This window comes from Pseudozyma hubeiensis, assembly GCF_000403515.1.
Source record: "Pseudozyma hubeiensis SY62 DNA, scaffold: PHS4, whole genome shotgun sequence".
In the NCBI taxonomy this organism is placed as follows: Eukaryota; Fungi; Basidiomycota; class Ustilaginomycetes; order Ustilaginales; family Ustilaginaceae; genus Pseudozyma; species Pseudozyma hubeiensis.
In genome coordinates, this window is record NW_012133786.1 from 210,788 (window position 1) to 222,832 (window position 12,045).

General features: G+C 55.0%; 7 protein-coding genes across 7 annotated transcripts; 3 read left to right on the forward strand and 4 right to left on the reverse strand.

Annotated features, from left to right (window-relative positions):
* Window positions 1–316: 316 nt before the first annotated feature.
* Window positions 317–1,483, forward strand: PHSY_000182 (unsaturated rhamnogalacturonan hydrolase; the record flags this gene model as incomplete). The annotated part of the gene is made up of 1 exon (XM_012330825.1): window positions 317–1,483. The coding sequence occupies one exon, from the start codon at window positions 317–319 to the stop codon at window positions 1,481–1,483; it is 1,167 nt and encodes a 388-aa protein (XP_012186215.1).
* A 39-nt stretch (window positions 1,484–1,522) lies between these two features.
* PHSY_000183 (acetyltransferase) lies at window positions 1,523–2,284 on the reverse strand (the record flags this gene model as incomplete). The annotated part of the gene is made up of 1 exon (XM_012330826.1): window positions 1,523–2,284. The coding sequence occupies one exon, from the start codon at window positions 2,282–2,284 to the stop codon at window positions 1,523–1,525; it is 762 nt and encodes a 253-aa protein (XP_012186216.1).
* Window positions 2,285–2,772: 488 nt separating this feature from the next.
* PHSY_000184 (potential acid sphingomyelin phosphodiesterase) lies at window positions 2,773–5,109 on the reverse strand (the record flags this gene model as incomplete). The annotated part of the gene is made up of 1 exon (XM_012330827.1): window positions 2,773–5,109. One exon carries the CDS (start codon window positions 5,107–5,109, stop codon window positions 2,773–2,775), a length of 2,337 nt encoding a protein of 778 aa, XP_012186217.1.
* A 1,047-nt stretch (window positions 5,110–6,156) lies between these two features.
* On the forward strand, window positions 6,157–7,419 carry PHSY_000185 (epoxide hydrolase; the record flags this gene model as incomplete). The annotated part of the gene is made up of 1 exon (XM_012330828.1): window positions 6,157–7,419. One exon carries the CDS (start codon window positions 6,157–6,159, stop codon window positions 7,417–7,419), a length of 1,263 nt encoding a protein of 420 aa, XP_012186218.1.
* A 288-nt stretch (window positions 7,420–7,707) lies between these two features.
* PHSY_000186 (hypothetical protein) lies at window positions 7,708–8,319 on the reverse strand (the record flags this gene model as incomplete). Its single annotated transcript, XM_012330829.1, has 1 exon — window positions 7,708–8,319. One exon carries the CDS (start codon window positions 8,317–8,319, stop codon window positions 7,708–7,710), a length of 612 nt encoding a protein of 203 aa, XP_012186219.1.
* A 371-nt stretch (window positions 8,320–8,690) lies between these two features.
* On the reverse strand, window positions 8,691–9,356 carry PHSY_000187 (hypothetical protein; the record flags this gene model as incomplete). The annotated part of the gene is made up of 1 exon (XM_012330830.1): window positions 8,691–9,356. The coding sequence occupies one exon, from the start codon at window positions 9,354–9,356 to the stop codon at window positions 8,691–8,693; it is 666 nt and encodes a 221-aa protein (XP_012186220.1).
* A 934-nt stretch (window positions 9,357–10,290) lies between these two features.
* On the forward strand, window positions 10,291–11,886 carry PHSY_000188 (hypothetical protein; the record flags this gene model as incomplete). Its single annotated transcript, XM_012330831.1, has 1 exon — window positions 10,291–11,886. One exon carries the CDS (start codon window positions 10,291–10,293, stop codon window positions 11,884–11,886), a length of 1,596 nt encoding a protein of 531 aa, XP_012186221.1.
* Window positions 11,887–12,045: the final 159 nt, after the last annotated feature.

Below are 12,045 nucleotides of genomic sequence, written 5' to 3' on the forward strand. Positions count from 1 at the left end.
CATTTGCTTGTCGGAGATCTTGCTTTCATGCCCCACCTTGAGCTCTAACGTGATTTTGAGTAGGTCCGCAGTGGGCTTTTATGTTTGGCTGCCGCGACAGTGCCGAAGGCACGAGATAAGCGTCGGTCAACCCGGTCGTCGGATGCCTTCCCACGTTTGCCCTGTTAAATGGCAGTGTGATGTTCTCCACGTCGTCCTTTCCCATCTTCTTCATCGACGATCATCATCTGACTGCCATTTTCGCTGGCTCGTGTCATCAGCTTCGTGATCATCTTTGATAGAGTCAGTCCAGCCCCTCCCTTCATCGCCTATCGCAATGACGTCCACCGACACCGCCTACCAGCTCTCGCCCGACACCGCATCCTCTCTCGTCGAAAAGCTCATTCACAAGCTGCTCCACAACGATGACACCTCTGGCGAGTTCCTGCTTCCTCTACCCGACGGTCGCGTCATCGACACCAAAGGATGGTCCGGTTGGGAATGGACGCACGGCATCGCCCTCTACGCGCTCTTCGAACACCACCTGCTCACCGCCTCCTCCTCTTCGCTTCACATCATCCACGATTGGTTCCGCGACCGATTCGCTGAAGGCGGTACCACCAAGAACATCAACACCATGGCGGCGCTCCTCTCGCTCGCTTTCCTCTACGAATCCTCCCCCACGTCTCACCCGGAATACAAGCAGCATCTGATCGAATGGGCGGAGTGGGTGACGAACGACCTACCCCGGACGGAGGAAGGTGGCTTTCAACACATCACGTACGAGCTCGAGAACAAGGGTCAGCTGTGGGACGATACGCTGATGATGACGGTGCTGCCGTTGGCAAAGATCGGGAAAGTGTTGGGAGTGGAGAGGTACGTGGAGGAGGCCAAGTATCAGTTTTGCGTGCACATCAAGTATCTGTACGATGCAAAGACGGGATTGTGGTTTCACGGGTGGACATTTGAAGGAAGACATCACTTTGCGGAGGCGCATTGGGCTAGGGGAAATTGCTGGATCACGTTGGCGATCCCACTGCTGTTCCACATTTTGGGCGAGGAGGATGACGATCTGAAGGATCGAGATTCTTTCTTTGCAAGACACTTGGTGGGGACACTGGAAGCGCAGTTGGACGCATTGGTTCCGCTGCAAGATGAGAAAACGGGATTGTGGCATACACTGCTCAGGTACAAGGACTCGTACGTCGAGTCTTCGGCCACGGCCGGATTTGCAGCTGGAACATTTTTGGCGTTGAGGTTTGGGTTGATCAAGGATGACACGAAGAAGAGCAAATACAGCAAGATGGCGGATCAGGCGTTGAAAGGTGTGGTGGGGATGATTGCCGAAGATGGACAGGTGCAACAGACTTCATTCGGCACTGCCATGGGCCACGATTTGGACTTCTACAGAAACATCGCCATCACACCCATGCCGTACGGCCAGGCACTCGCACTCTTGGCCATCGTCGAGAAGATGGCGCTAAGTCAAACAGCTGCTGGCTAGATCAAAGCATCCATTCATCAACTATTGATGTATTCTAACTCACAATGGCATGGCAGGTAATACGAGCGAAGCCGGAACAACGTATCCGAACTTCTTATGAGCCTCCTTCAGTGTCATGATCTGCTTGCCTTCCTGATCGAAGTTGTCTTCGCTCAACCAGGCTTCCAAGGCCTGTTTCCTGATCGGCCAATCCTCATCGACGATCGCAAACCAGGTTGTGTCCCTACTCCTCCCCTTCAACACGAAATGCTTCCTGAAAAAGCCTTCATACGTGAAGCCGTATCTGATCGCCGCTCTCTTGGATGGACCGTTGAGATTGTTGCACTTCCACTCGACCCTACGATACCCCAACGTTTCAAACGCGTGTTTGATCATCAGGTACACCACCTCGCTCGACTTTCTGGAGCGTTGAAGCAGAGACGAAAACATGACGTTACCGACCTCGATACTCCGATGGCTAGGAACGATGTTGAGGTACGAGATGAGTCCGAGAATTTGACGAGTGGATTTGTCGAAGATGGTCCAGAACATCATGTTGTTGGTGTTGGAGATGCGCGAAGAGACGTAGGCATCGAAGCGGGAACGATCGCCGTTGAAGGGTGATTCGAGCATGTAATCCCATAGCCGCTCGTGCTCTGGCTGACCAATGATGCTGAAGAGCCCCTCTGCGTGATCGGTGGCCAAGGGCACGAGGTCTACGTACTTTCCAAGGATGGCTTCGCGTGAGGGGTATGGCGCTGGTTCGGAAGGCACTACAGGTCCCAGCCTTTGCAAGGCTTCTTCGTCGGTGAACGAAAGCATCTTTGATGAGTCGAGGTTACTCAAAATTGATGATGAAGGGGAGAGTTGCAATGGTCAAGCTCGGTAAGGGGGACGACGTTGATAAAAGGCTGATGCTACGGGTTGTTCGAGTCAGAACATTCGCAAAGCTGTTCGGCATCTCTGAATTGAGCCGCTCAAATGTCCGAAATATCCGACGGCACATCGGCGACTTTCTCGGAATTCACTCGTCCAGCTTGGGACCTGAAGCACGTGGGACAAGGCTTCTCCCTGCCGCTGCCAGCCCCAGGTTACAGCACACTCTCGCGATGACTAGTGTTGTCCAAGTGCAACTCATTCGGCTCAACCTGAGACAGTAAACGAACACAAAGCTGCGGGCGTTTGGCCTCGGAAGCCGACATCGCAAACTTGCACATTCGCTCCGTTGTGCGATGCAACGTTTCTATTTCTAAGGATCTGAAGAGTGCACACCATCGCTCTCGCCACAGCGTGCCTTTGTTGCAGCGATCTCAACCCTGAACACTCCCGTACCCCTGCTTGCACTGTTTACCCAAGATCGCCGACCCGCTCTGCATGTAGCAGATCTTTGCAGCAACACACTCGTCCGCCACGCACTTTGGAGCCTTGGGACTGTTCCTACCCTGGTAAACCGTGAACTGCTGGACCAGCTCCTTCCTGACACCCATCTCTTCCGTCAGCTTTGCCCAGAACGTCGCGTTGAGCGGTGCGTTCTTGGGCCAAACACCATCTCCACCAATCTTGCTCGTCGAGTTGGCATCCGAAGCGCTGAAGTTTCCGTACGCACTCCTAGCCGAGTACAGGTACTCGTACACGGGACCGTGTTCTGTATGTCCGAGATCGGGGAATGCAGTGACGGGGGTGTAGAACTGGTGGTAGTCCATCACCTCGTACGTACTCGCGTTGACGTGCATGATCCTCAATGCCGGATTGACGTTGTTGCCCGGAGTGACACTCGGAGCCATGAAGCTCACCGCTTTTGCCTTCTCCGCTGCCCTGCTAGTCGCGTTGTTTGCGTAAAACACGTTGAACTGATCCTCGTGCGTGTGTCCGAAGAAGATGTGGGCAATCACGTGCGGCGCGAAACGATCCACGATCTGGTAGAACAGGTTGGTCGGGTTGTCCAGCGGGTTCGATCCATCCCATCCGGTCAGAACGTGTCCTACGATCCACACGCGCTCTCCGCGCTTCTCAGCGTGGAAGAGCTCGTCGGTCAGGTATCGAAGAGTACCCGAGAAGTCCGGGTTCTGCGTGTGGATCATGTTGAAGACGTTGTTCTTGTACCAGAAGTCCGTGTTGATCGCAATGATACGAAGACCTTTACGCGGGGTGACCGAGTAACCGCCGTAGTGAGAGCGGACTTGTTCGGCTTCTGCGTGGTCGAACCATCCTTCCGCCTCCCAGAGACGAGCGAGATCGTCCCAGTCCCAGGATAGTTGGTCGGAACGTCCATCTGGGAGCGCCCCCTGCGAGGCGAAATCGGATGGCGAGGAATCGTGGTTCCCGATCGCGTTGAAGACGGGACCTTTGCCGAGCATCGCCCGGATGGAATCGAACAAGCTCTGGTGGGTGTACTTGACAAGATCCTGCGAGATGAATTGAGGAAGATCGTGAACCACCATGTCGCCGGTGTGGATCGTCATATCCACCTCCTCACCGCCGTTCAGCGGAGTCACCGCTTCCAACGATGCCAAAGCCAGACTCCAAGGAGCGTCGCACTTGAAGTTGCCCCAGTAGTTCGACACCTCCGAGATATTTGATTTGGGAAGCATACCTTGCGTGAAGTTGCCGCTGCTCAACGTTGAGTTGTACGCATCGGCACGACAGCACCTTCCATTGGTGCAAGACGCTTCACCTCCGACGAAGAATCGAGGGTCGACGTGTATATCGGACATGTGCAACACTCGCAGGTCCTTGCCGTTCTTTGTAGACTTGCCAACGTTGATGTTGTACGACGAAGGTGGCGTTCGTTTGCCATGGAACCATTTGTCGAGGTACTGTTCGTCGAGATGACGAGGCTTGGGAAGCGTGCAGTTGGAAGTGGAGGAGCCGACGACAATGTTGCAGATGTACTGCGCGTCGGTGCTGTTCTGCGAGGTGAAGTCTGCATAGCTGAGCACCTGAGAGTAGGCCGAACCGAGCACTTGAGGAGCGTAGGTCTTTTTGCACGTCGACGCGGACTTGTACGAGTACTTGGTGCACATCTCAACGAGCATGTCCGGTACATCCTTGGGAGACTGACGGGCGAGTTTCTGAGCCACTTTGAGGGCGTCGGTGCACTTGGTGCAGTTGGAAGGTCCTTTGGCTTCAAAGATGTCGGTGAGCTCTTTGCGTACCTGAGATGCGATGTCGGGCGAAACAGTTCCGGTTGCCACTGGATAGACGGCTTCCGAGGGCGAAGGGCCGAGGGGGAGGATGGTGGGGTTGGCGAGGAGATCCGAGAAGATCGAGTTGCGTGCGACATCGGTGACGACGGGTCGTGGTTCGGCTGTCATGGACTGAGGGTTGTTGAAGTACGAGGCGAACATCGAAGTTGGGAACGCGCTCGATGCAGTGTACGCGGACGTCTGCTGGTCGAAGCCACCTGAGCTGGCAGCGGAGGAGGACTTGGCAGCGTCATTGCGGGCAACAAGCGGAGCGGGCGATGTCGAGGCCAGCTGAACAAGGCCCAACAGAGCGGCGAGGGATGCGACGACCTTCATCCTGAACCAGAGTGTCTGTCTCCAAGATGATGACGGGGGGCAGGACGATGCTGTAGATGGGGAAGGAAGGGTCTTGTCGTCGAGAATGGGTGTCTTTTTTAGGTCGTACGACATCCTCTCCTGCATCCTTCTCTTCCTCCAAGGGACGTCTAGTATGGCTTCGGCACAGGCAGCCCTCGAGGGCAAACCGAGAATCCGCCGGTGATGGTCGGTGGGACAGATCCTGGAGGCGAGAAACCGTAGATTTCTAGCCTAGCTCTTCGTCACTGCCAATGCGCTCGAGCCGTCCTGGGTTTCGTGCAACTGCTCTATCTGCACGGCATTCCCGCATTTACGCAGATCAGATGGAACGTTCCTAGAAGAGCGCCATGTGTGCATGGTGCTTTACGAAGGAAGGAAAAGGCCGGTACGAAAGTGCGGTCGAGAGAATGGGGTTGGCAGAAGCGAGCTCGCCGAAAATGCAAACTTTGGTGCGAGGCGAGGTCGATGGGAGTGCACGTTTTCAGGGTCCAAGTCGTCCATCGCACCAAATGGCGACGGCACGTTTCTAATTGCACATCTTTGTCGAGTCTCATCAAGCCGAGCATGCATGGATCAACGGCAGCACCCGCTCAGTGTCTGGAAGCATTCGGTCGCAAACGTGCAAAGCACAATATCTCCTTGGTGGTGAGAGTGGGCCGCCGGTCAAGCGCATGTTCTTGCTCGGCGTCCGGCGGTGTCTTGCCCGGCATCCTGAAGAGGCGTGATGAGATCCCGAGATCAACAATCGGGGCTGTGACGAGCACAGATGGCCGATTGTACCCTACGTATGGCAGCTGTCATGCATAGTGCTGCATACCCCGCACCTCGAAGCGCGGTTTCACACACACACGAACCAGTAGCGGCTCCCTAGTGTCGTCCGCAAGTCTTGTCCCCAGGCTACCTTGGAACGCGGTTGCTCTAGAGTGAAGGCCGGCAATGCAAAGTCGTGAACCGACGTTGCAACATATTTCCGCGGCTTCCAATATGTGGAGATTCTTGCTCGAGCCGCCAAGAAGTGGCGTAGACACCTGAGGTGGGTCGTGCACAGACGCTGCCATCGACTCCTGTGCATTTAGAGCTTCTTCACTATCGTCTCTACCTTTGGCTTCCACAGCAGAGATATCTCCTTCAAATTTATGCAAGCTTGTTGCCATGTCGGAAGTTGGCCAACCTCGTCAAATCCGTATCGACTTTCCCGAAGCGGATCTGGATCGGCTGCAGCGCAAGCTCGACGATGCCAGACTGCCAGACCAAGAGATCACCGGCGGTCTCAAGCCGTGGGAGTATGGAACGGAGCTAGTCAAGCTTCGACAGCTCGTCAATGATTGGACAAATGGAAACCCGAAGGACAGCATGCGTCAATCGGTAGGATCTGCCAGACAGGGAGTCAAGGCGTGGTGGAAGGGCGTCGAGTCGCAGCTCAATCGCTTCCCGCACTACACGGTGCAGATCGAAGGTCTCGACATTCACTATCAGCACTTCAAATCTCCCTCATCTAACAATGACGCTGGTGCGCCCGTGATTCCATTCATCTTCTCCCACGGTTGGCCGGGATGCTTTACAGAAGCATTCCACTTCGCCTCGAAGCTGGTCGAATCGCGAGCTCCACGATTCGAAGTCATCGTGCCGAGTTTGCCCGGATACGGACTGTCGCAAGCACCTCTCAAGAAGGGCTGGACGCTCAAGGACTCAGCCCGAGTCTTTGACACGCTCATGACCTCGGTGCTGGGTTTCAAGTCGTACATGGCACAAGGTGGTGATTGGGGATCCCTCGTAACGCGCTTCCTCGCCAACAGTCCGCACTGCACGATTGCGCACATCAACTTTGCTCCGCCTCAACCACCCATCTGGACCATGCCAGCTCTGATCCTTGAGCATGCAGGCTTCAAAGGCGTTGCGCCCAAATCACTCGAATTAATGGGTTATCATCCGCAAGAGGTGCAAGGCATCAAACGAGCTTTCGAGTACCAAGATCAAGGAAATGCCTACACCAAAATTCAGGGCACCCAGCCGTCGACGCTCGGATACGGCTTGTATGACAACCCCGTCGGTATCCTCTCTTGGATCATGGAGAAGTTCCACGCTTGGTCGGACCCTCGTTGCCCCGCATTCACAACCAACTCCACCAACCAATTCTCCCACTCGTTCATCAACGATCAAGAGATCCTCACCACCGTCATGATCTACTACCTCACAAACTCGGTCCACACCTCCTTCCTGCCTTACAAAGAATCGATGCAGCTGTTCCAGAAACCAGACTGGAAGCTGTGGGAGCCAGCCAAGCACAAACCGTTCGGCTATTCGAGCTTCCCTTACGAGCTCGCTGCTGGTCCGAAAAGCTGGCTGGCAAAGTATGGTCTGAATTGGCAGTACTACAAGATGCACGATTACGGTGGTCATTTTGCTGCGCTGTAAGTTTTCGCTTCGCATGATACAACGTTTGGTGACAATGATGCTGATCGTAAGCTCTCCTTTTCTCTCAACCCTTGACGAATCGGCGCTTGCAGCGATAATCCGGATGCGCTGGTGCAGGACATGCAGGAGTTTGCCAATCAGCACTGGCCGCGAAACTAGCCTCGTGCGCGCCGATACATATTGCAATCGCAGCGCGAATCGATGTTGTACAATTCTTGTGTATTGGTGCTGATGCTCGTGACTGGATGAGGCCGATTCCTTCGCAATACAAGTTCTGAAGTCCAAAAACTAGGATGCGCTGACAAAGTTTCGCGCCTTGATAGAGTCCTTGTTCGCCCTCCTGAGCGCTTTTCTTCTGGCGCTCTCGTCCTGCGCTGCCTTCGTCATCGACCTTGACCGCTTCTCCTCCGGGCTCAATGCGGCTTCCTGCTCAGCACTCGTGTCTTTGATCGACTCGGCGTCGCCACCCTTTGCTGCTGCTCGCTCTGCCGCTTTCGCCTCTGCCTTCTCCTTTGCCAGTTGTGCGGCACGCAGGATCTTGGATTGACGCTTCTGTGCAGCTCGTGCTTCACCTTTCGACATACCCGCCATCTCAATCGATGCAAGAGAGGACGAGGATGCAATCGATGGGTCGTCAAGGAGCTTGAACAGCCAGGAAGGATATTCGCTGTCTTGAAGGGCTACCGGGTCTGCTTTGTCTTTGAAGATAGAGACGCCCTTGAGCACTGTTCCGGGAGGCGCCGCTGATGGAAGAGACGGTGTCTCGGCTGGTGTGCTTGAGGAAGCTGCGGGTGCGGCTGAGGATGTTGCTGCGGAGGCAGATGCATAGGTGCGCGAGAGTGGCGCGTATCGCAAGGACGAGCATGACGCTCGGAGTGGTGCCGTCGCTGCCCTCATCATCGTTTCGAAGGCGATTGAGTGTGAGAGGACGAGAGTGTTGGGATTTAGTAGTCCGAAGTGGCCGATGTTCCCGCTGAAGAAGGGATAGGACAGGGACGAAGTGAGGTGATGGTGCGCATGAAGGGAAGAACAGCCACAGAATCAGAAGAATGTGTGCAGGCGAAAAACGTGCGGGACACGTGACTTCGCCAAAACAAACGTGAGCAATAGCTTTCAATGATCTGACAATGTAGAAAAATCAGTTCGACTTGCTCATACGATGCTGCGCAGCTCATGTTCTTCCCTATCTGCAGGGCTTCGATTCGTGCTGGTCGCAATTCATCTACACCTGCAGCTTACATACAGCGTGTGCGGCTATGCTGAACGACCGTCTAGTGCGAAGCTGCTGGTGTAGGAGTATCCGGAGCTGCTCTAGCTTGCTGCCTCTCCATCATCTTTTTCCTAGCCTCTAGGATCATCTGCTCCTTGCGATCCTTGAGCATCTTGGCACGTTCTTCGGGAGTGGTTGCCCAGCTACTCGGACTACCCTGGCTACTCGTACTTTTGAGCGAGTCGGGTGTGGATGGTAGATTGTCGGAGGCCAAGCGTGATTGGAGACCGAAGCGCGAAATCAGGTTGGGAGATTTGCTCGGAGTGCTCATACTCGATGAAGAGCCGGCTGCGGCGGCATTCGCTGCGGTGCGATTGGCAGCCTGTGCTCGAGCAATTGCCGTATTAGAGGCTGTCGAAGGCTCTGCGGAAGCAAAGAAGCCCGCGGGCGGTGAGGGCAGACCACCTTCGTTGAGGATGCGTTCACAGGTCTCCTCTACGCTACCAGAGCGTTGAAGATCGTAGCGGATGGAAGCGTCGGGAATGTGCGGGAAGAGGGTCTTGACCGAATCGACCATGTGCTGTGGTATCTGACGAGAACGGGCAGCATTGATGGCCGGTGCTCCGTGACCACCGTTCGAGTTGTTGTTGGAACCGCCGCCAAAGGCAAAGCGCAGGATCGACCAAAGGACGACGATGGCCAGCAGCGCGCCGAGACTGTCGTTCATGCTGCCTGTCTTCGATGAGCAGGGAGTGGTGGTGGTACTGTGACCGGGAGATGAACAAAGCCGCTCCGTACGTGACTATCCGATCCCCCAAATGTTGAAGCAGCAAAGACCAACGGGCTCAGCTACGTGGAAGGTTCTATGCAGTTGACTCGTAGCTGATGCGGCCTGGATCGCAGAGTATGCAGCGCGTGTTGATTCGTCTAGATTGGTGAGCTTGGAGTGGGAGGAGGGAAGGCGTAGCGGGCGGCCGATACGTCAATTGTCGGAAGAATAGAGCGGGAGATATCAAGCAGGCAGCTCTCAGCGCACCGAGCTCTAAATTGTGGAGCAGACCCGCGAGCCAACATACAAGTGTACTTGACACCCGAAAGCCGCACTGTGAGGCTGACCGATTCAGCGATGGGCCGCTTGCCGCACAGCTTTTTGTTCGCGGCTCACGCCATCAGGGAATATTTCTGCCACTGTCAGATCACTGACATTCCACAGCCTCCAAGGCTCGCCGGATGTTCACACACTGAGGTTCGTCCAGAAGCTCATCTCACACAAGTCCTGAGCATCTGAAAGGTGGAACGGAGGTTTGCTACATGACTGTATTGGGTTCAGGACATCACATCAAAGCTCGAGCTCCACACGGGATCTTCGCACGGCAAAGTCTTGGTAGGTGCCGGTTTTGTCGTCCGAATATGCGCGTTGCTGAGCAACCAAGCCAGCTGACCGGAAAAGCCGGCCTCCGCCTAACCGGCCACGGCTAGTTTTTACAGCGACCTACGCACGATTTAGACTTCTTCCCCGCATCCCCCGCCTACTACTCGCCTCTTGTCTTCTGAATGTTCATATAAGATCTGCATGATCAAGAGGAGCTCTCTCACTAAACAACACCACCATCATCTTGGACTTCCTTGCTGTCGCAATTATGAGTGCCGCAACCAGCACCATGCCGTCCGACGACTTTCGCGTGGCCGACCTCTTGCCTTCACTCGAGCCTCCCGTACCAGCGAAACGACCCGTCATCCCAACGCTGCCACCACGGATTATCTTCACTGCACCGTCCCAAGATCCATCATCGCACAAGCAGCAGCAGTGGATCTCTACCACGCACGTGTACCCTGCAGCATGGCCTCGCTCTCACGTCCGCTCAGCCAAGTCGGACATCTACGATGCAAAGATACCAAGCACATATAGCCTTGGACCACTTCCTTCCGATCCGCAAGCAGCAAAAGCCGAACAGCGACGGAGGAGGGAGGCCGACTTCAAGCACTGGGTCGAAGTGTGCGGGGGGAAGGACGCGGAGGATCAGCGTAATCTGATGCGCTCTTTGCGGAATGGATGCTCGAAGGAGGGCCATACTGCGAGGATCACTGAAGCAAGGACCGCGAATGAGGTGCAGCTTTGGAACACGGTGAATCGCATCGTTCCCGCCTCTTTGGATGCTGAGGACAGTGTTGGCTCGTCAAGCTCAGACAAACGAGAAGGAATCACATTGATCCTCGCCCACGCGAACGGTTTCCACAAAGAAATCTTCGAGCCAGCTGTAGCATCGCTCATTCAAAAGCTCCAGACCGAAGCATTCCGCGGCAAGTACAGGATAGACGAGATTTGGATCTTCGACTGCACACACTCTGGCCAGGCTGCCAGCATCAATCGAGACGTTCTCGGCGACATCGTCAGCTGGGCAGATCATCCACGCGATATGCTCAAGTTCCTCGAACACTACATGCCAGAAACACCTGCACATCCTTCCTCTGCACCGGCTTGGCTTCCCACTTTTCTTCCCTCGCACAAGACTTCGTCTCCCAAGGCAAGACGACGTCTCATTGGACTCGGGCACTCGTTTGGTGGCGCATCGCTCACTTTCGTCCTGCATGCCCGACCACGCATGCTGGAGGGTCTCATCCTCGTCGACCCGGCCATCGTACACTGTGACGACGAGGAGAAATTCCAATTCCACAACCTACCCAACGAGGTGTGGCCCTCGCTTGATCAGGTTCCGCTCGCCCGTGGTGCCATCGCCCGCAAGGATACGTTCGACTCGCTGCCCGACGCACAAGCTTACTTCGAGTCGAAACCTTTCTTCCAAGTATGGGATAAGCGCGTCCTTGACCTTCACCTGCGCTTCGGCCTTCGACCTTCCGTCATTCCATTTACCCGCGCTCTAGCCGCAGACGACATGCACGAAAACGATCTCAAACGTACACCGCTCGAACTGAACAACACCAAATGGCACGAAGCTGCCGCATTCTGCTCGACGTGGATGGGCTACATTGGGAGGAAAGGAATGCTCACGACGAATCACGGCGCTTGGGTTGGGATGGTGAATATGCGAGGTGGGTTCAACAACGTCGACTTGGCGGCTGAGATTGATCGTCTGGAGCGAGGGATCAGCTTTACGATTGATGGGAACCATCTCGTGGCGCAAGAGGAGCCCGAGGCGTTGGCAGATGCGCTTGTCGACGTTCTCGAGGCGCAGTCGGACGTGCAAAAGTTGAAAGAGGAGAAGCTTCGTAGGCAGGTTGGGAAGACGAAATTGTAACATGTAGCTGTCATCACAAGTGATCTGAAGCCGGTCTAAAAAGCACCTCAAGTTTGTCATTCCTTTTGCCGGTGCCTTTTTGTCAGTCGGTTGTGTTGCTGAGTGTCGACGCTTTGACCTACAGTAGTTAATGGATCGGAACCTCCATAAGATCACATC